This window comes from Hemiscyllium ocellatum, chromosome 14 (genome assembly GCF_020745735.1).
Source record: "Hemiscyllium ocellatum isolate sHemOce1 chromosome 14, sHemOce1.pat.X.cur, whole genome shotgun sequence".
NCBI classification, from domain to species: domain Eukaryota; kingdom Metazoa; phylum Chordata; class Chondrichthyes; order Orectolobiformes; family Hemiscylliidae; genus Hemiscyllium; species Hemiscyllium ocellatum.
The window spans coordinates 34,914,785-34,938,474 of record NC_083414.1 but is presented as its reverse complement, the minus strand read 5'-3'; the positions used below and the strand labels follow the sequence as shown (position 1 = coordinate 34,938,474).

Below are 23,690 nucleotides of genomic sequence, written 5' to 3'. Positions count from 1 at the left end.
ATGTACATAGTTTCATTCTCTGTTTGTTCAGCTATCGATACAGTTTCAGTTGGAAACATACCTTTTTAAAAAATTTGCAGACCCATTAAATATTTGTGATGAAAATAGTATCTTTATTGCAATTGTACGTCTTTTAACTTTCATACCATCTATCTTTCCCATAAACTCTCCCTCATGCTACACCCCATATCATTTCTTTCATTTACTCCTGTCAACCATTCCCCACCTCCCAATCTGCCTAGCTTCTCATTCTGCTGCCCTTTCCTCCAATTCTGTCCCCCTTCCTCACCTGTATATACTGACCCACCCCATCCCATTCATGCATTTCTGCCCCTTCCCAGCTGTTTCCCTGCATCCAATTCCACCCATCACATCCAGAGCAGTGGCTGTGCAGGGTCAATATGTGAGGATCATGTGCTGGGTTCCACCTTGTAAATCAAGCACTCTAATTTTGTGTTTTCTTTAAAATAGTGTGTCTGTGACTTTGCATTGTGATATTGTGCACAGCTTAATAGACTTGACTGGAGACAAAACTGATAAATTGGTTTTGGCAAAACTCAGTGGTATTACAAATTAACTTTTGGCCAAGGCTTTGTTATTAAACAATAGCTGGGCATAAACTCTCACTTCCTGGGATTGGCAAGAGAGCCTGGCCTGGCTTGTCAATCTTCTCTTGCTGAAATGGCTTTTAAAGATTCTGCTAGGCACATTTTCAATTATTGGAATATGGTGATGAAACTACGATGTAGCTTATTTGCCGTAAATTGAATTTCCTGACCTGCACAAATTAACGTTAAAACTTCCTTTTATTTCCCTTCCACAACAACAATCGGCCTTTATGTATATGCTTCTTGTGTGAAAGAAATTGTCTTTTGAGTACTTAACAAGGAAGAAATCTGGATGCAGAGCAGAAAAGAAAGAGTTAACTGGGTTGAGGAGAGAGACGCAAGATATGGCCTAAAGGAATGCAGTGCAGTAGATTTCAATGGAGGAGACAGCAAAAAGAGTGGACTGATGGCAGTACAGGAAGCAGTAAGTAGGACAGCAGAGAAATGAAAAATATGGCTGTGGTTTTCCTTTTTTCAGATTAATGATGGGGTGCGCATGTTAGGTGTCACTGCCCAATACAAAAAAAAACTTGCTTGATCATGAACCAGTCAATTTGTTACAAGCTGCCAGACAAACGCTAAGTGTTTTGGTTGATCACAGATTTTGACTGTGGCAGCCCAGCTTCCCATTAACTACTGATAAGTAGAGGCTGGCAGCGTCTGGGCTTCAAAGAGCATTGGTCAAGGTGTATTCCTTGGGGTAGCTAATGGGGTGAATGCAAGATTTTTCTTTTGCTCCTCATGGGCTTTGGATCACAGGGAGAGGTGGTCGGAGGTAAGAGCAGAGGGTGGCTTTCAGATGCTACCTGCATGCCCACATCTGTGCCTCCCCCAGTTGTCTCCAGATTTGGGTAATTGGAAGCTTTCTCACTTGGCAAGATTAAACACGCACAATGCTGTTTTTCTCTCTCTGGAGTTAAGGTTTTGAGTCTGGTATGACTTCTTCTGTTCCCTGGGTTGAGAGTGTGTTGCTGGAAAAGAACAGGAAGTCAGGCAGCATTCAAGGAGCAGGAGAATCGATGTTGCTGGCATAAGCCCTTCATCAGCCCATTCCTGATGAAGGGCTTATGCCCAAAACATTGATTCCCCTGCTCATTGGATACGGCCTGACTTGCTGTGCTTTTCCAGCAACACAGACACGACTCTCATCTTCAGCATCTGCAGTCCTCACTTTATCCTCCTCCTTCAGTAGCCTGAGTTCTTAGAAAATTTGAAAGTGAGTATGTGGGTCTTAAAGTCAGTTCACTGGGCACTGAGAACTGGTGTGTCTTCCATACCGAACTGATATCGGAAGGACAAGAGTTTTGAAATTCTCAAGTAGATGAAATATTGAAAGTAGAGAAGCTGGCTGGAGTGATATTTTGATTAGGTCTCAGCAATGGCAGGAAGTTGTGGTTATATAAACAGGGCAGTGGAAAAATGTTCCAAACAATTTGGTATGGATTTGTGTATCTATGAGTTTAGCTTGGTTGCTTTTACCGATTTCAGTTTATTTTGTTATTTTTCTTTAAACTCAATTTAAATTCTCAAAATGCCACGATGGGTTTGGAACTGACTATATTATTAGTTTGGGCCTCCTGAATTACTTGTCCACTGACATACAGAATGAGATTAAAATTCAAAATTTGATTGTAAATTATTTCTCCCCTAATAATATGAAGGACCAAATTATTAAGATAATGTAAATATGGAATAGGAGGTAATCATTTAGACAGCTTTGTATGTTCCATTTGCTTTTATAAGCATTAAGTTACATGTCATAGTGCCTTATGTCTACACTTGTCCCATCTGCTGCCAAAAAAGTGCAATTTTTCCTGGATTTTATTCAGAGGTCGACTCACAAAAGTAGAGCCACAGTTCTCACATTGATAAAACTCGATTATTTGTATAATACCTCTGATTTGCAATGATCATCTTTCAACGTTCAGTATATCTCTGACTTGATTTTGTATGGATGTTCTTAACTGTTAACTGCTTTTGATTAACTCTGCTGTTAACTCTACTGTTTCATACAAAAAACTTCAGAAGAACTTGAAATGACTTTTTGAGTTTTCAGGTAGCCATATAATTTATGAAACTTATTGTGTCTCACTCTCCAAAATGTGCCATGAGATCTTTTTACACCTACATGAAAATGTTTAAAAGACCTCAGTTTAATATTTTACCTTTATTTCCAGTAATGATCCTGGCTTGATCCAGTAACTACCTCACTCTTAAGTGCAATGTTGTACTATTAACTTAGTCAACTGACACTGGTGTGTACTTGAAGATTGAGCTAGTTTGTTTGGTCCTTGGGTCTTGATTGAGGGTGGTTGCTTGATTTCAGAATCTAATTTGATGCTGTGTCCAATTTTAGGTTGCTCTCACCTGTGTTCAGCAATTGTTTGTCATGGGGTTATTGATGCTAATTGTTATGCTGTGGAACTGAATGGTGTGAGCACGAGAAGAAAATTATTTACAAATCAACTATAACTGTCCAGAATGTATACATTTTGAAATTTCAAAATCTGAGCTTTGAATAGCAGAGTCTGGTACAACCATTCCAGACTCTGATTAACCTTGGTGTCAGAGAATGTTCAGATGAAAGCCCATAGTACAGCAGCAAAATATTGCAAAAAATCATTTTTGACTGGAACATGGATGGTTAAATATTATTCTGAACATTCATATTTTACATATGAGTGTATTGTTGATGGGAAGAAGTGAGCATACAATCACATTTGAGAGTGTAGAAATAGTTGAACATTTGTGTGAGAAGCTGCTTGAAATTATTTAGTCACAATATTTCCTGGAACTGTGTAACTGGAAGTTAAGCCAGTATTTTAATCATTTTATCACTCTGGCATAGAGTATGATTACAAATGAGAAACATACATGGAATTTGAAATTGTCTGAATATCTGGATTACAGATATTCATCTGAGTCCATTTCAATCAATTTAAATATTTAGAGCTCCATAACATTAGTGGACCTGGAGCAAAATTAAAATTAAAAGGTAACACTTAAAATTGCAAGAACAGTTATCTCTTAACAATGTGAGCAAACATTGTTGTGTGCAACAAATGTTTCAAATAAACTCCTTTGTTGTGTTCCAAACTGCTTTTTGTTTATAGTGGAAGTGCTTTTTTTGCTTTAATCCTACTTTTTGTCATTGGATGTTTGAATAATGGTATACACACATGTTCAGAAGGGAGGATTTAAGAGAGAGAAATTATCACAGTTTCCACATGTTATAGCAGTCTCACTCCTTGAGTTGAGATAGAGCACAAAAATAAGAAGCAATAGAGGCATCCTTGTACAGGAAAGTCTTTGTCTCTGAACTAATAATCCTATTAGAATAGAATTGCTGACCCTAAATATAACACCCCATTATTGTATTTGGCATAGGGCGAGGATTGAACCTAAGATTTTCTTAAATACATTTATGAACTAAAATAATTAGGGAGACGCTAAGTGGAAAAGTAAGTCTTGATTCATGTTCCTGATTGAAGAGGTGGAATGACTAAATAAGTCACTCATAAGGCCCATAACATTTGCTTTCTGTTTGAAGTGGCCAAGAGGAATCCTACTTTGTTAACTTGATTCTCCTTTCATCCGTAACTTGACCCAGCACTGATCGTTATCACTGATTCCCATCCAAAGTACCTGTGTGCTTGCATAAGAACCAGATTCACCATTTGATTGACTGTCACAATCCCATCCTCCAAATTTGATTGATATACAGGCTCCTGAAGGTTGCTACCTATGCTTAAATGTATTCCTGGAGATTTCATCATTTACCTTCAGTTTGCAAAAGTTATGACACTTATCTGAATCAAAACTGAAGCAGAAAAAAACCTCAGTTCCAAAGTAGGAATCCTTGAGGAGCTGAGGACCAAGCATATTTGCTGTCCTTATGCATTCAGGCCTACCTTCCCCTTTGATCTAATGAAACACAATTGTAGTAAAATACGTGAAGCAATAGCCTCTTGTCAGTTTTATACACAGTTCTTTCATAATAAAGCAAATCAACAGTTAAAGAACCAGAAAGATAAATCTTACACATGATTGAAGAGACAGGTTTTGAAGTTGGGAAAGGGCATGAAATGAAGAGTTTTGGGGAGAAACTACATTTTAAAAACCTACATTTCAGCATTTACTGTAATTTCAGTGAATTTTGAAAACAGTGCTGCTAAGCCACTCAGATCAATCTTTGATTTTAGAAACCACTTCCAATATCAAATTTTATGGGCTCCAGCTCTGTATTCTGGACAAATGCCATCAGACAATGTGAAAGCCCCTGAGTGGCACTCCACTGATTGTTGCCTTTGGTCTTCGTCTCTGTCAGGCCTGTATGATCATGGCTGGGTGGGAGTTTTAATTCTGGAAAGCAACACTGTGCAGATTTTCAAAGTCGAAGTGATAGAGAAATTGCTGCAAATACTCAGCAAGCCAATCAGAATGTGTGGAGAGAGAAGAACGGTTAAGATTGTAGATTGGTGATTTGCCATCAGAACCAGAAAAAGTCTAACTTATGATGCTATAAGTTAGAACAGAACAAAGCAAGGAAAGGGCATAGGTTGAGGTAGGAAAGGGGAAGCTCAGGAAAGTCAGTTATTACCATTGCAATGGTTAGAGAGGTATGTTTCAGTTGCAAACTGTATTTCCATACATTCTTCTGGATTGTCCTAACACCACCTGAGACATTGGTCCTGCATTCCTTGAGGTTTGAGGACAGTCGGGGAGAGTCATTGAGCCATACAGCATGGAAATGGACTCTTAGGTCTAACTCATCTATGTCAATCAAGTTTCCCAAACTAAACCATTTGCCTGCTTTTGGCCAGTATTCCTCTGAACCTTCCCTGTTCATGTACCTGTCCAAACGTCTTTTAAATGTTATAACTGAACCTGCATCTACCACTTCCTTTGGTAGTTCATTCCACATGCAAAGCACCTTCTGTGTGAAAAAGTTGCCCCTCAGGTCCTTTTTAGAGCTTTCTCTTTAAAACTTTACAAAGTTAGAGGGATTATTTTTATTCCTCAATGCAAAGGAAAAGACCTTTATGCCCCTCATGATTTTATAAACCTCTGCAAAGTCACCCCTCAACCACCTCCACTCCAGTGAAAAAGTCCCAGCCTAACCAGCCTACCCCTATTAGTCAAATTCTCCGTCGCAGTAACATCCTAGTAAATCTTTTCTGCAACCTCTCTAATTTAATAATATCCATCCTATTGCAAGGCAATCAAAACTGAACACAGCACACCAAAGGTGGCCTCATCAATGTCCTGTGCAACCCCAACATGACCTCCCAATTCCGACACTTAATGGTCTGAGCAATGAAGACGAGCATGCTAAACGTCTTCTTGATGTATCCTGCATACCTGTGATGTAGATTTCAAAGAACTATGTATCTGAACCCCTAGGTGTCCCTGTTTGACAACACTCCCAAAGGTTCAACCATTAACTGTATAAGTTCTGCCCTTGTTCATTTTACCAAAATATAATACTTTGCATTTATCAAAATTAAATTCCATCTGCCACTCCTTAGCCCATTAGCCCAATTGATGAAGATCCTTTTGTCATCTTAGAATTACTGTTTAGAAGTGTACCGACAACTACAGGCAACTATCAGCCGATCCAACCATAGAGCATTACCCGTGAACTAAAAACATTGATTGAAACTTTTGATCCACTCGTTCAGAATTCCCTACTCACCCTCATCCGACATAGTTTTTGCAGAGGCAACTTCTACTGCCTTCCAAAGGTACACAAAGCCAACGCACCATGGCGTCCCATCGTATCAGGCAATGGGACTCTGTGTGAAAACCTCTCTGGCTATGTCGAAGGCATTTTGAAATCCATTGCACAGGAGCCACCAGCTTCTGTCACAACACTAAAGAAACTCAGCACCCACGGACCAGTGGAACCAGGAACATTCCTCATCATAATGGATGTGTCAGCACTCTACACCAGCATCCCCCACGAAGATGGCATCATGGCAACAGGCTCAGTACTCAATACCAACAACTGCGAATTTCCAAGCCTTGTCCTACAACTCATCCCCTTCATCCTTGACCACAACATCTTCACCTTTGACAACCAGTTCTTCATCCAGGCACATGGAACAGCCATTGGGACTAAATTTGCACTCCAATATGCCAGCATGTTTATGCACAAGTTTGAACAGAGTTTCTATACAGGATCTCCAACCAGCACTATACACCAGATATATTGACAACATTTTCTTCCTCTGGACCGTAGTGAGGAATCACTGTAACAACTACACAGGGATATCAATAAGTTTCATCCCACATCAAACTCACCATGGACTGCTTTTTAGTATCTGTCTCATTCTTGGACATACGCATCTCCATCAAGGATGGGTACCTCAGCCCCTCAATGTACTGCAAATCCATGGATATATTAAAACAGCTAGCCCCTACGGACAAGCCTTACATGTACACAGGATTAGTTCTGATGAGGAGGAACATAACAGACACTTGGAAGTGCTCAAGGATGTCCTCATAAGAATGGACTATGAGACTCAACTCATCGATCAGTTCTGACGTGCCACAGCAAGAAACCGTAATGACCTCCTCAGGAGCCGGATATGAGCTGCAACCGATAGGTTACTCTTCGTTGTTCTGCATTTCCCGGTAAGCCAAAACACTATTCCATACTCTTCACAGCCTACAGCACATTATCGATAAGGATGAGCACCTCGCCAAGACGTTCCTCATGCCTCCACTTCTTGCCTTTAAGCAACCACAAAACCTCAAACCTCATTGTTTGCAACAAACTGCCTGGCTTTCAGGGCAACTCTATACGACCCTGTCACGGCAGACGCTGCAAGACATGCCAGAGTGTCGACATGGACACCACCATTGCACATGGGGACACCACCCACTATGTACACAGCAGGCACTCATGTGACTTGGCCAACATTGCCTATCTCATATGCTGCAGGCAAGGATATCCTGGGATGTGGTACATTGGTGAGATCGAACAGAGGCTGCGGCAACAGATGAATGGACACTGCACACCAATCATCAGGCAGGAGTATTCCCTTCCAGTCGGGGAATACTTCAGCTGTCTGGGACATTCAGCCTCAGACCTTTGGGTGACCATCTTCCAAGGTGTACGTTGGGACAGGCAGCAGCGAAAAGTGGCCGCGCAGAGGCTGATAGGCAAGCCTGGTACCCTTGGGGACAGCCTCAACCAGGACTTTGGGTTCATCTCATACTACAGGTGACCCCACTGCACTTTGTCTGTCTCTCACACGCACACACTCACTCACTCCTACAGACCCATACAACCCCCACACTCTCACTCACACGTGTACCCTACACACACATCCACATACTCTCACAGATACTCACCCCCACTACCACCACTATAGACACACGCACACATAAGTTTGTGAGGTGAATTTGTACTTGCAGAGTTACATTTTATTTTGCTCAAAAACTGCATAAATCCTTGTAAAATTCTGTAAATCTCACTTTAGAAATAGAATCAGTCTGACCTAACATTAGGACACAGACAGACTTTAACCACACACCTTCAATGCATTATCTGAACTGAGATGACACATATTGTTAAAAGCTATCTTGAGAATGTAACATTAAAAAAGTTCTGGGATTTACATATGAAGGAACCGAAATTAACATGACCGTTTTAAAAGATGAAAGGCTCCAGCCACCTTTGTTTAATATACATTCCATGACACTGCAATCTTGTTGCTATCAATTCTGTGTCGTATGATTCTGCCCTACAACCACCTGATGAAGAAGCAGTGCTTCGAAAGCTAGTGCTTCCAAATAAACCTGTTGGACTATAACTTGGTGTTGTGTGATTTTTAACTTTGTTTAGACTAAGTGTAGATGGTCTCCAGCACAGTTTGGGACTGAACCCATAACGTGAGAGAAGAGTTTAAGGAAAAATGATTAAGCCAAGAAAACTAATGGAAGAGATTTTCAATTTGATGACTGTTCTGTATAATTAGGCCAACTGCATTTGTAAACTCTCAGTGGAATGACATGACACCACATCTGTGCTGCAGTCTGAATGTGTTTACTGCATTGACAGTTACTGAGCGAAACTGCCAGGAATTATTGAAGCAGCTTGTGAGAAAACACTGCAACTTTAAGTGAACAATTAAATGATTAATCATGTTCTTATCAGTTTTTCGATGAATGAATGATGCACCGTTTTTGAAGTAAACTGACATGAAGAAGCAACTACTTGTGTTTTACCAGATTCATCATTGATAAATCAGGAATGATCTGGTTTTGAAGTTGGAACTTGGTTCAATTAAAGTTGTTTTAAAGACTCTCTCTAAAATCAGTCATTTCAAGTTTTCCTGAGTCAATTCTGATCACAAATACTGAAACAGGCTTCTGACATTATTTTAGTAGTTGTGCATGATCTATAACAACTGATTCTGGTAGAAATCGCAAATATCTTAAGGTTTTTACCATAAAGGTGTTCCAAATATAATCTTTTGAGATTTTACCAATAACCTTCCTCTTCATCAACACTGGCATACAGCTGGATTAGGACTCTTCACTATCTCATTTCATATTCATTTGAGCTTTGAGATTATTGTTATCGTTGTTATAGTAACAGTTTTGGCTATTCAGTGAGGTTTCCTTTAGTGAGTTGTTTTGCTCAATAACACTGGGCATGTAAGACTACATTGTACAACTGAAAAGAAAGCAAAGGAAGTATTTGTGAATGTTTGTTCATTTTAGTGTTAACTCGTAAAATGTCCAGTTTCCAACAATATTCACATTATTGGAATTTTGGATTTAAAACTGCTCTGCACACAGGGGAAGTGGATGAGTCATCTGAATATTAATTTTCTAGTTTCAAATAATTTTAAAGCTCCAAAATACATTCCTCACCCTTCTGGGTTCCCTCCAATGAGTAATAGGCTCTCATAAAGCAGGAAGATTGCTAGCTAAATTTACTGAACCATAAAGAGAGATCCCTGACCTTGTTCTTATCACGTTAAATAGCTAACATTTTTGAAGTTCTGCAGATTTGATTTACATTGTACCTCGGTCATCTCCAACAACAGATCGATGAATGGAGTTTTCCGCTAACTTGAAATGTTTGTCAAAGCATGAAATTCACCCATAGTTACCATTGTTTTCCCGAGTAAATCCAGCATTGTCATTCCAAATGTAACATCAGTCATCTTTGTTTTAAAGTACTCCAAAGATTGTTGTTTATGTTATGGTATGACTTTCTGTTTTATTTAAAAAAATTTCCGAACCATCACCACACTAAAAACCAACATGCTACAAATTCTCGTTCAGTTGAGTGCATGGAATTAACAAATCCACAAGTGCCTATTTTAGGAAGAATTTGAAATGCATAGCTTTGGCAAATAGAGTTAAGGAGATGCGGGAGATATGAAACAAGTATTTTGCAACAGTATTTATTGTGAAAAAGGACATGGAAGATATAGAATGTAGGAAAATAGATGATGACATTTTGAAAAATGTCCATATTACAGAGGAGGTAGGTATTAAGGTGGATAAATCCCCAGGATATGATCAGGTGTACCCTAGAGCTCTGTGGGATGCTGGGGAAATGATTGCTGGGCCTCTTACTGAAATATTTGTATTGTCGATAATATTGCCGGAAGCATGGAGGTTGGTTAACGTGGTATCACTGTTTCAGGAAGGTGGTAAGGACAAGCCAAGGAATTATAGACCAGTGAGCCTGACGTCAGTGGTGGGCAAGTTGGAGGATTAAGGGATAGGATGTACATGTATTTGGAAAGTCAAGGACTGATTGGGGATAGTTAACATGGTTTTGTGTGTGGGAAATCATGTCTCACAAACTTGATTGAGTTTTTTGGAGAAGTAACAAAGAGGATTGATGAGGGCAGAGCAGTAGATGTGATCTATATGGACTTCAGTAAGGTGTTCAACAAGGTTCTCCATGGTTGGCAAGGTTAGGTCTCACAGAATACAGAGAGAACTATCCATTTGGTTACAGAACTGGCTCAAAGGTAGAAGACAGAGGGCTTTCGTGGAGGATTGTTTTTCAGACTGGAGGCCTGTGACCAGTGGAATGCCACAAGGATCTTTTCGTCATTTATATAAATGATTTGGATGTGAGCATAAGAGGTATAGTTAGTAAGTTTGCAGGTGACACCAAAATTGGAGGTGTAGTGTACAGCAAAGAAGGCTACCTCAGATTACAACAGGATCTTGATCAGATGGGCCAGTGGGCTGAGAAGTAGCAGATAGAATTTAGTTTAGATAAATTGGGACGCTGTATTTTGGGAAAGCAAATCTTAGCAAGACTTATACAGTTAATGGTAAGGTCCTAGGGAGTGTTGCTGAACAAAGACACCTTGGAGTGCAGGTTCATAGCTCCTTGAAAGTGGAGTCACAGGTAGATAGGATAGTGAAGAAGGTGTTTGGTTTGCTTTCCTTTATTGGTCAGAGTATTGAATACATTGAGTATTGGGAGGTCAAGTTGCAGCTGTACAGGACATTGGTTAGGCCACTGTTGGAATATTGCATGCAATTCTGGCCTCCTTCCTATCAGAAAGATGTTGTGAAACTTGAAAGGGTTCAGAAAAGATTTACAAGGATGTTGCCAGGTTTGGAGGATTTGAGCTATAGTGAGAGGCTGAACAGGCTGGGGCTGTTTTCCCTGGAGCGTCGGAGGCTGAGGGGTGACCTTTATAGAGGTTTATAAAATCTTGAGAAGCATGCATTTGGCACATAGACAAAGTTTTTAACCCTGGGTCGGGGAGTCCAGAACTAGAGGGCATAGGTTTAGAGTGAGAGGGGAAAGATATAAACGAGACGTAAGGGGCAACCTTTTCACGCAGACGTGTATGGAATGAGCTGTCAGAGGAAGTGGTGGAGGCTAGTACAATTGCAACATTTAAAAAGCGTCTGGATGGGTATATGAATAAGAAGGGTTTGGAGGGATATGGGCCGGGTGCTGGCAGGTGGTACTAGATTGGGTTAGGATATCTGGTCGGCATGGACAGGTTGGACCGAAAGGTCTGTTTCCGTGCTGTGTATCTTTATAACTCTATCACTCTATGACACTGCTTCCATTGTCTAAAAATATTTATTGTGTGCTATCTTTCCAGTGACTTGTTTCATTAACATACACAACTGAGATTGACAGTTCTAAACTAAAATTCCGTGATGACATCCTCATTAGTTGTTGTGAAACCTCTTGGGTGCAGCCTAAATAAAGAGGTTCCTGACACTGACTCAAAGACTAAAAATGATGCAACAACAAAATTACTCCCTGTCAAAGTGTTCAGGTAATCCTTGGCTTTTGGAAACAGCTGGATCATTTTGGATGTACCTGTGTTTGGGATCGTGGTGATGCTGGTGGGAAAAGGGAGAAGGAGTGATTAAGAGAGCGCATAAAAGTTCAATTTCTTTCCACTAGAGAAGAACAATATGTACCACTGCCCCTTTGACATACACAGGTAGACCAGACAAGGTTATGAACATACCTCATTGAAGTAGCTAGATAAATTCCTGCACTCAAAATATCAATGTTTTCTAAAAGCCAATGCCCCAAAATGGAATCAACACTGTTCATGGTAGGCATAGACTTACTTCTTTGTAAATACAGGCAGTGACTAAATTTGGGATGATGCATCTTGCTGTAAACCTAATGAGAACAACTAAATGTGTATGGTTCAAATAAGGATTGGAATATTTTTTCTCCTTTCTTGGTAAAAGTATTTGTAGAGTTTTTTAACAGCTTGAGAACAAAAGTTTAATTTGACTAACCCTCACAACATCAGGGAACCTTCTCATCGAGACAAAATTTTAAAATGCAATTTGCTAAATGTGAACACACTATTAGAAGTGTGATAACTTTGTCATCAGCATTTTTTCAGCTAATTAGTGATGTGAAGTAGACTAGAAAGTATATGTCACCAGAATTGCTTCCAAGTGGGAAGTTGCCTATTGTAAAGGGCCAATATTGGCCCTGGTAGTGTTTGTCTGTGATACTCAAGTGGACGGTTGAGAGAACAGTGCATTCTTATTTAAAACCCAATATGTTGTCTCAGATTGAAAATAATCGCCTATGCTTTCAAATAAAATCATGGAAGTTCTTCTGGTCTCCTAGATAATATATATTACTCAATTAACATCACAGGAACACTACTTTCACTGCTCTTAGACATTTTTGTTTATGAAAGCAACTGGTGCGTTTCTCTATTTTACATTAGAGTCTGCACTTCAGAGCTGTTTCATTGTGCTCTGAATTATTTTGGAATGTATTGGAAGTTGTGAAAATCAAAACGTCTTCCTTTCTTTGAAATATTCTAGACTTTAGACTGGTGTGGTGCATTAACATGCTGTCATTTGATTCTTTTATCTGTGTTAATATCTAACCAGGTAGTCTTCTGTCACTGATAAGAATTCTAAGCGAAGTCAATTTGGACAGCTCTCACCAGATTGTCTTTCTGGGAATCTTGCGCATACACCCACCCCACAAAATTGGAGAGAATTATTTTTCGATCAGCCCCCTGATTTTCTCAGCGCATTTTATAATTCCCCAAGTTGGATTTATTGCTTGCTGTAGTTTGCACCTCTTGTCCTGACAGTGCTATTGATATATCTACACCACGTATAGCTCAAGGAGGTAGCTCACCACCACCCTCTCAAGGGTCATCAGGAATGGGCAACAGATACTGGTTTTGCGATTGAAACTAGGAGAAAGTGAGGTCTGCAGATACTGGAGATCAGAGCTGAAAATGTGTTGCTGAAAAAGCGCATCAGGTCAGGCAGCATCCAAGGAGCAGGAGAATCGACGTTTCGGGCATGAGCCGAAGAAGGGCTCATGCCCGAAACGTCAATTCTCCTGCTCCTTGGATGCTGCCTGACCTGATGCGCTTTTCCAGCAACACATTTTCAGCCTTGTTATTGAAACTGACCAAAACAGGAGCATGAGTACGTCAAATAGCCCTTGCGTGCTTTGCTATTTAGATCCTGGCTGATTATCATCAAAGCTATTTTCCCTGTCTATCCACAGATTATTTGCTGTCATTAGTATTTAGAAATTTATTGATCATTGTCTTAAACATACTGAATGACTGAACTTCCATGATCCACTGTGATCATTACCCTCTGAGTGGGTGAAATTTGTGCTCATCTCAGTCCTACCTGGTTTGTCCTTTATTCTGAGACTGTGCTCCCATGTCCTAGAATCCCAGAGGCTGAGAAAGAATCCTTTCTGACAAACAATGCCCATATCCCAAGAACAAAACCAAAAACAAATGAGAGTTTTAAGCAACATATTTTTGAAAGCAGCCAGTTGCTATATCGGTCAGTTGATTTTTAAAAAAAAATTCAATCCTGCACAAAACACTTGAAGAGAACAACTGTTGAATATGTGGTAAGAAGAAAGATAACATTAAGTTGATAAGGTAGTTGTTCATAGGCCCATTATTGTTCAAACAGGATGGTTTGGTTAGACATGTGCAAGTGTCTCCCTCTGCTCAGATCATATGACATTGATTAGAATTCATAACCAAGGGTTGCAAAGAATGCTTTTCTTCGAGATGCATGAAAGCAAATGGAAAAGCCTTTGTAAATGCATCAAGACCACCATTTCATCATCCACATTGTGCACCCCAGTGAGTTCCTTCTATGCTTCGAGGTGCACAATGATGCAAGGAAAGCAAGGTATCTGTATTAAATAAATAACTTTGAGAATTCTCTCGTGAACCATCTATGCATTTCCAAGATTAAAAGAAGTTAAAATAAGCACAACTTTTGTGAATTGAAATGGTTACAAAATGCATTTTGCACCCAGTATAGTATCATCTTAAGTGACTCAGGGCTGAATCTTTCTTATTTTTAATGAGTTGCTTGGGGATTTTGAAGGGTTTTTAACCACGAGAGGCATAATGCATTTTCTCTCTGTATTGCATGAAATTTGTCCATTAACTATCTATTCTGCTCACTTATCTACCCTTCCCCTTGTCTGAGTCTAGCCCCGTTTAACCACATACCGTTCTGGGAGCAACTTACCACTGTCTGATATCCCAGAGTTGATTGGCATCCCTGGTACTGTTATGCACTTGGGCAAACATTCAGTCTGGAATTGATTTGCACAGTTCTTGCCATTTTCATTGGAGATGGCAGGCAAGGGAAATTTGGTGCTGTGTTTGGCAGATAGGGACCTGGAGGTCCAGCTGTATGGGTAATTTAGAGATAGGACCTCCTTCAATGACCTGCAGAGGAGGCAACAACACCAAACCATACTAGCTTGGTGCACGGTTGCCCCCATCCAAGCCAGTGCATTTGGACAAGTGTACAGCTCTGTTGGAAAAAGGTCCATAACCTTTGTGTCTGTGCTAAATGGGGCGGCACGGTGGCTCAGTGGTTAGCACTGTAGCCTCACAGCGCCAGGGACCTGGGTTCAATTTCAGCCTTGGGCAACTGACTGTGTGGAGTTTGCATATTCTCCCCGTGTCTGCTCTGGCTTCCTCCCACAATCCAAAGATGTGCAGGTCACGTGGACTGGTCATGCTAAATTGTCTATGGTGTTAGGTGCATTAGTCAGAGGGAGGTTGGTCTGGGTGAGTTGCTCTTCAGAGGGTCAGTGTGTACTTATTGGGCTGAAGGGCCTGTTTCCATACTCTAGGGATTCTAGCTTAAAAATGTAGGGAATCTAATCTAAACAGTATAGCAATGCAGTAGTACTGCTCTATTCCTGACGAAGGGCTTTTGCCTGAAACGTCGATTTTCCTGCTCCTTGGATGCTTTTCCAACACCGCTCTAATCTAATCGTGCTGTCAGCCTGTTGTCCTTGCCTAATGAGGAGAACTGAAGGATTGAGATTCCGTGTTTATCTGTATCCCGAGATACTTTCTGATCAACCTGTTCCTAGATATTATTATATATGCTGGCGCAGTGGGACTTGAACCCACACCTCCAGTCTCAGCATTAGGGACACTTCCACTGCACCACAAGGGCCTGTCTTACTTGTTTGAAGCCTGGATAAGAAGCACCGCAATTAATGATGTCAAACATCACAATAAGGCCGACCTGTTTTTACATATACACACCCAGAACACATACAATCTGATGGATTGACTAACAATATAATTAAGGTTCATTAAACGTTGGTTCTTCTGGGTTGTGTGATTTATGACAACATTAAGTGATATTTTATTCTCATTAAGCCATTGATAAACCTGCCATCAAACATTTAGTGATTAATTGCATTCAACTATGTTTGCAGTTACTTCATGTGTTTGTTACAACCTAAATTCAACTATGTCATTCTTTACTGTATGAAAGACTGTTTAAAATCTTAAAGCAGTTGTTTGACTTTGATTACAGGCAATATTTTGAACAGAAAATATTTGTTCTTCAATATTTTTACTGTTTAGAGAGTCATATAATTAGATCAATAGTTACTGATTGATAGATTTCACATTAGTAAACCGACATAATGATTTTATAAATATCGGGACTGTAGACTGTTTAGTATGTGACATGATTCACAAGGAAGCATTTGTTTCCAAAACAATTCTGGTTCTGCATTGTTATCTGGAAATGGCTCATCTGTGTTAAAGCTTTTGCTGTTACAGTTTTAGCTGTATAAGATGTTCTGATTTGTTCTAGTGGATTCTCATCATGCACAATGGAGCACAATAGAAACGGGTTCCAGCAGGTTCAGGGTGACGCATACAATGCAGCTTCGAGGAAAGGCTGTTAATCATCAAGAGTGTGACATTATCCTGAACAATGCTGGATTTTATTGGATTTGTGAATGCATTTTTTTTCATATTGTAAACCATGTACATGATATTTTATCAAGCCCTATTATAATGGAATGGACCCTGAAAGATTTGAGAACAGTTGCAAACAATACTCTACAACCTATATACTAGTATCTCAAAGTGTTTCAACTGTGTTAGATAATAAATTTAAGATATATTTGGATGCATCGAAAGCTGTCAAGGGATATCCAAGTATGTTATCTGCAAAAGATTTTAAATGTTATGGGGTGTTACCTTACAAATTAGTGGATATAGGTCATTCTGCTATAATGCAGACTTCGTCAACATGATCTGGCTGTAGTAGGATTGGTGAATTGGGAAACAATTTTTAAAAACACAAACTCCCTTTGACTATGACATTATTCCATCCCCGGTTCCTTAGGTGCACTCTAGGTGTTTACTTCAGGTTGAGCAAAAGAGGTTAGATAATGGGCAAATTTTTTCTGGGCTTATTATTGATGTTTTTGAGGACGTTTTTAGAAATTATTGCAGAAGAAAAGATTTGGATTTCGTGATTCTCCTCCTTCTGGACAATGCACCAAGCCATCTTCCTATCATTGGTGAGCTTTCTGAAAACATCAAAGTGCTATTTCTATCTCCGAGCACAACCTCTGTCATTCATCCTATGGACCAGGGTGCAATATCAGCTTTAAAAACTGCATTATTTAAGGCACGCATTCAGGAAGCTGATTTCAGCTACTAAGGGGGATAGTGAGGATAGTGTTCTTCAATTTCAGAAGAGCTTTAATATTAAGAGTGCTATTGACATCATTGTGGAGGCTGGGGTGCTGTCAGTAAGACTGCTCGCAGCAGTTTGATGGAAACTTCTTCCAGATTTTCTTCATGATTTTCAAAGGCGTTGAACCATCAGAGGAGCTTCCAGCAATCAAAGAACATTGTGGTTGTTCTTGCAAAGCAAGTTGGATTTGACTAATTGGAGATTGATCTACAACAACTTGTTGCTGCGGGGGAAATCAAAGCTCGAGATGAAGATGACAAAGTCCAGGATGCAGTACCATGAGAACTTTCCACTTCTCTTTTTCTTCTATCCTGTGGGAAGTTGAGAAACAATAGCAGTTCTTAGACAATGACTACAATGCAGAATCAAGTAGGATAGCAGTTCATGGCATAAAGTCTTATCTGGCATGCTACAAACAGCTTCTTCTTGAAAGAAGGAAGCTGGCAAAGCCACAAAAGCCAGATGCCTTTTTTAAGCCAAGCCCCAAGAAACAGTCCGAGGACAATGAGTCAAGCCATCCACTTCTGGACTAAATAATTCCTTTCATTGTAACCCTGCACCCAGAACTGCACCTGAAAGTAATGATGATGCTGATGATGACCCTCAGCCCTTGTCCTAATACAGTACTGTGGCTCAGCAAACTCAGAAAGCCCTTTAAGTGTTTAAATTTATATTATTATGTCATTTAAAATATATGATTTTAACATTTACTTAGACTGTACTATCATTTGAGTTAGGATAACTACTATTTTTGGTGGTTTGCCTCAATCCTGTTTTTCCCTTGGCCCCTGTGATTTTCTATAACATGAGCTCGCACAAGAACGCAACTACCGCGTTATAGCAGAACAGACTGCATAGTGCAACAGATTTACTCTTATTGCTGTGGTTCTCTTAATAAAGTATCAGCTGAAATAATTCAAACCAGTCTGTATATAGCTTCCAAAACAACAAAGCAACAAAGATTATGTCCATTTGTGTGTGAAAGTTACTTCAACAATATATTGTGAGCAGTAAATTCTTTGGTTAAATTTTATCCAATCTCATAGAATCCCCACAACGTGGAAGTCAGCCATTGGGCCCATCAAGTATACACCAATCCTGCGAAGAGCATCCCACCCACCTACTCTATCCCTGTAATCCTGCATTTTCCATGACTAATCCACCTAGCCTGCACATCCCTGGACACTGTGACAATTTAGCACGACCAATCTACCTAACCTGCAAATGTTTGGACTGTGGGAGGAAACAGGAGCACCCAGAGGAAAACCACACAGACATGGGGAGAACATGCAAACTGCACACAGACAGTTGCCCCAGGGTGGAGTTGAGCCTGAGTGCCTGGTGCTAACCACTGTGCTGCAAAATAAAATTTAGAATTTCTGTTCAGCTCTTACTGCAATGTTTTATATTTCATGAGTTTCAAATGCTAGACAAATTAAGCAGTCGATCTCAGCTAACATGCATGTTCTATTGTTTAGAACACGGTCACTGTCATCTTGGGAACAATAGAAGATGTGCTGAATTACTTGTCACTACGCTAACTATTGTCGCAGGTGAAATTCAAAGCAAAAAAAAAACTGCTAATGGTGGATGTACAAAAACAAAAATATCTAGAAATTCACAGCAGGTTGATCAGAATCTTAAAGAGTTTATTGGTTTAATATATAAAGGATATTGTCTTATTTGACTGAATCTACATTCAAAACAAAAGTCTATTTTGATGTTGATGGTGAATGGGGAAAGTACAGTGCATTTACTCTCTCAATTTTTCTTGGCTTAGGCCAGTGTTCTCCCTTCACTGTAGCCTCTTGATTTATACCATTTTCTGCATTAAGTTTAATAAGCAGTAACTGTGAAACTTTGTAATTGTGTTTCATTCAAGTGATGCTGATAATCTGCTAGCTGTTAAGATAATGTCTGACCAGTTTGTAAGTCATGTGAGTTATGATTTTTTTTATGATCAATGTTTTGAAATGAAAGCACACTGTATTTAGGTTTCGATCAATTGGATACAATTTAGTGACACCTTTTCCTCATGTAAGTCATTAATCTGTTTAACTGTTAGAAAACTGGTGGGCGGCACGGTGGCACAGTGGTTAGCACTGCTGCCTCACAGCGCCTGTAGACCCGGGTTCAATTCCCGACTCAGGCGACTGACTGTGTGGAGTTTGCACGTTCTCCCCGTGTCTGCGTGGGTTTCCTCCGGGTGCTCCGGTTTCCTCCCACAGTCACAAAGATGTGCGGGTCAGGTGAATTGGCCAAGCTAAATTGCCCGTAGTGTTAGGTAAGGGGTAAATGTAGGGGTATGGGTTGGTTGCGCTTCAGCGGGTCGGTGTGGACTTGTTGGGCCGAAGGGCCTGTTTCCACACTGTAAGTCTAATCTAAAAAAAAATTAAGTTGCATTCATTATGCAAAACTGTGTTTAATTAACGAATTCCATTGAATGAATAACTTCCTATTGGCATTGTGAATGTGCATACACTACACAGACTGCAGCAGTTTCAGAAGGTAATTGACCATCACCTTCTCAGGGGCAACTAAGGATGGACAATGAATGCTAGCCAGCGACACCCATATTCTATGAATAAATGAAGAAAATTTGTAGAAGTCATCAGGTATTTTGCCAATTGTTGTCAAAAAACTAGTTGCATTTCTCTCCCTGGACTAGGGGATTTCCTGTTGTAGTGATGAGAAACTCCAGTGCTAGATTCTGTTCTCTCAACTCCAGCTGAATTTATGCTACGAATTAAACTATGAATAGTGTTGAAATAACTAAGGATGGAAGTGCTGGAAACTCCAGAGTCTAGGTACACTGAGCATTTTCTTAATGCTCGTGCTGTCTCTTAGGTGGTAAGATACTGGCTATCTATCAGGCATACTTATCGTTGTGGCTGTTAGTGGTGAGTTGACATACTGCAAAGGTGACACGGGTGTTGTCTCTGGTCCTGAAAGTCATTCTGAATGTTATTATTATTGTGACACTTGCTGGAAAAGTTGCTGATGTTGCACTACTTGTTGTCAATGTTACCTTTATACTTTCTTCTGTTCAACAGCTCTGCAACCATTTTGATGTCAGCCTTAAGAGGTGTGGATCAGAGTGACAACATGACAAGGTTTGAGCAATCCTTTATTTCTTGGTATTTCATGAGAGTTGTCTTGATCTCTGGACCTGAATATATAAAACCTATGACCATCTGGATAATGTGATACTATTGAATTTATACTGTTCAATAAATTCCTCAAACTGAAGTAAATTGCTTTAATAGTCACGTACAATTTGAGTCATAAAGATAAACAGCAGGGAACCCGACCCTTCTGTCCAACTCGGCCATGCTAATCTGATATTCTAAATTAATCTATTTGCCAGCATTTGGCCCATGTCCTTTTAAGCATTTCCTACTCACATACCCATTCAGGTGCCTTTTAAATGTTGTCATTGTACCAGCCTCCACCACTTCCTCTGATAGCTCATTCCAAACGCGCACCATCCCTGTGTGAAAAAGGTACCCCTTAGATTATCTATGCCCTCTAGTTTTGGACTCCCTCACCCCGGGAAAAGACCTTGTCAATTACCCTATTCATGCCTCTCATGATTTTATAAAACCTCTGAGATTACCCCTCAGCCTCTAATGCTCCAGGGAAAACAGCCCCAATGTATTCAGACTCTCCCGATAGCTCAAACCCTCCAACCCTGGCAGCATCCCTGTCAGTCGTTTCTGAACCTTTTCAAGATTCACAACATCCTTCCTATAGCAGGGAGACCAGAATTGCATGCAGTATTCCAAAAGTGGCCGAATCTATGTCCTGTACAGCTGCAACATCGCCTTCCATCTCCTATACTCAATGCACTGACCAATAAAGGGAAGCATACCAAACGCCTTCTTCACTATCCTGTCTACCTTCGACTCCACTTTCAAGGATCTATGAACCTGCACTCCAAGGTTTCTTTGTTCAGCAACACTTCCCAGGATCTTCCCATTAAGTGACAAATCCTGCTCAGATTTGCCTTTCCAAAATGCAGCACCTCACATTTATCTAAATTAAACTCTATCTGCCAGTCCTTGACCCATTGGCCCATCTGATCAAGATCCCATTGTAATTTGAGGTAACCTTGTTCGCTGTCCACTATACCTCCAACTTACTAACTATACCTTCGATATTCACATCCAAATCATTTATATAAACCACAAAAAGCAGTGACTCAGGTCTCCAGTTTGAAAAGCAACCCTTCACCATCACCCTCTGTCTTCTACCTTTTGAAGCAATTCTGTATCCAAATGGCTAGTTCTCCCACTATTCCGAATGATCTAACCTTGCTAACCAGTCTATCATGAGGAACCTTGTCAAAATGCCTTACTGAAGTCCATATAGATCACGTCCACTTCTCTGCACTCATCAATCCTCTTCGTTACAACTTCAAAAAACTCAATCAAGTTAGTGAGACCGATTTCCCATGCACAAAACTATGTTGACTATCCCTAATCAGTCCTTGCCTTTCCCAATTCATGTAAATCCAGTCTCTCAGGATTTCCTCCAACAACTTGCCTATCACTGATCTCAGGCTCACCGGTCTACGGTTCCCTAGCTTTACCTTATCACCTTCCTTAAATAGTGGCGCCACGTTAGCCAACCTCCAGTCTTCTAGCAGCTCACCTGTGGCTATGGATAAAACAAAGATCTCAGCAAGGGACTTAGTAATTGCTTCCCTAACTTCACACAGAGTTCTTAGGTATTCCTGATCAGGTCCTGTGGATTAATCCACCTTTTATACATTTTAAAACGTTCAGCACCTCTTCCTCTGTTCTATGAACATTTTTCAAGATGTCACGATTTGTTTCTCTACATTCTCTACCTTCCATATCCTTCTCCACACTAATGTAAAATACTTGTTTAGTATCTCCCCCATCTCCTGCATTTCCAAACGCAGGTGGCTTGCTTATCTTAAGGGGCCCTATTCTCTCCTTAGTTGCCCTTTTGTCCTTAATGCATTTGTAGAATCCTTTTGGATTATCCTTAACATTCTTTGCCAAAGTTACCTCATGTCCCCTCCTGATTTCCCTTTGAAGTATACTCCTGCTGCCTTTATACTCTTCTCAGGATTCATGTGATCCCTCTGTCTGTTCCTGAAATATGCTTCCTTCTTCATCAAAACCTCAATTTTTCTAGTCATCCAGCATTCCCTACAACTACCAGCCTTCCCTTTCACCCCAACAGAAATATACTGTCTCTGGACTCTTGTTACCTTATTTTTGAAGGCTTCCCATTTTCCAGCTCTCCCTTTACCTGTGAACAACAGCCCCAATCAACTAATAGTCTCAAAATTGGCCTTCTTCCAATTTAGAACTTCAACTTTTTGATCTGGTCTATCCTTTTCCATCACTATTTTAAAACTAATGGAATTATGGTCACTGGCCCCAAAGTGCTCCTCCACGGACACCTCCGTCACCTGCCCTGCCTTACTTCCCATGAGTAGGTCAAGTTTTGCACCTTCTCTAGTAGGTACATCCACATACTGCATAAGAAAATTATCATGTACACATTTAACAAATTCCTCTCCATCTAAGCCCTTAGCACTGTGGCAGTCTAATCTATGTTTGGCAAGTTAAAAACCCCGAACATAATCACCCTATTACTCTTACAGATAACTGAGATCTCCTTATAAATTTATTTCTTAGTTTCCCATTGACTACTTGGTGGGGGAGGTCTATAGTACAATTCCATTAAGGTGATCATCCCTTTCTTATTTCTCAGTTTCACCCACATAACTTACCTAGACCTATTCCCAGGAATATCCTCCCTAAGTACAGCTGTAATGATACCCCTAATCAAAAATGCCATGACCCCCTCCTCTCTTGACCTCGTTTCTGTCCTTGCTATACTCTGGAACATTAAGCTGCCAGTTCCTGTCTATCCCTGAGCCACATTTCTGTAATTGCTGTGATATCCCCGTCCCATCTTCCCAACCATGCCCTGAGCACATCTGCCTTACCTATAAGCCCTCTTGTGTTAATAAATGCACTTTAATTTGTCAGTCCTACCTCTTTTTCTCTGCTTTGTTCCTGCTTGCCCTGTTTGTTTGACTTGCTCCTTTTCCCAGCTGTACCAGTCTCAGATTGATCTCTTTCTTCACTATCTCTTTGGGTCCCACCCTGCTTCCCTTACTAGTTTAAATCCTCTCGAGCAATTCTCCCTGCCAGTATATTAGTTCCCTTCCAATTCAGGTGCTATCTGCCCTCCTTATACCGGTCACTTCTACCCCAGAAGAGATTTCAGTGAAATAGAAATATGATTACTTCTTCCCTTCACCAGCTCCTCAGCCAGGCATTCATCTGCTCCATCCTTCTATTCTTACCCTCACTGTCTCATAGCACTGAGAGTAATCCAGATATTACTAACCTTGGGGACCTACTTTTTAAATTCCTGGCTAATTTCCTGAATTCCTTCCTTAGAATCTCATATTTTTCTTTTCCTATATCATTAGTTCCAATGTGTACAATGACCTCCTGCTGGTCCCTCTCCCCCTTGAGAATATTCTACACCCTCTCCAAGATACCCTTGATT

General features: G+C 40.3%; 1 protein-coding gene across 2 annotated transcripts in view; it reads left to right on the top strand.

Annotated features, from left to right (window-relative positions):
• Nucleotides 1–23,690, top strand: part of arhgef3 (Rho guanine nucleotide exchange factor (GEF) 3) — a 326,424-nt gene that overhangs the window by 3,698 nt on the left and 299,036 nt on the right. For both annotated transcript variants that reach the window (XM_060835599.1, XM_060835598.1), the window contains exon 2: nt 20,183–20,242. In XM_060835599.1, coding sequence (XP_060691582.1) covers nt 20,183–20,242 — 60 coding nt within the window. The remainder of the gene's footprint in view (nt 1–20,182; nt 20,243–23,690) is intronic.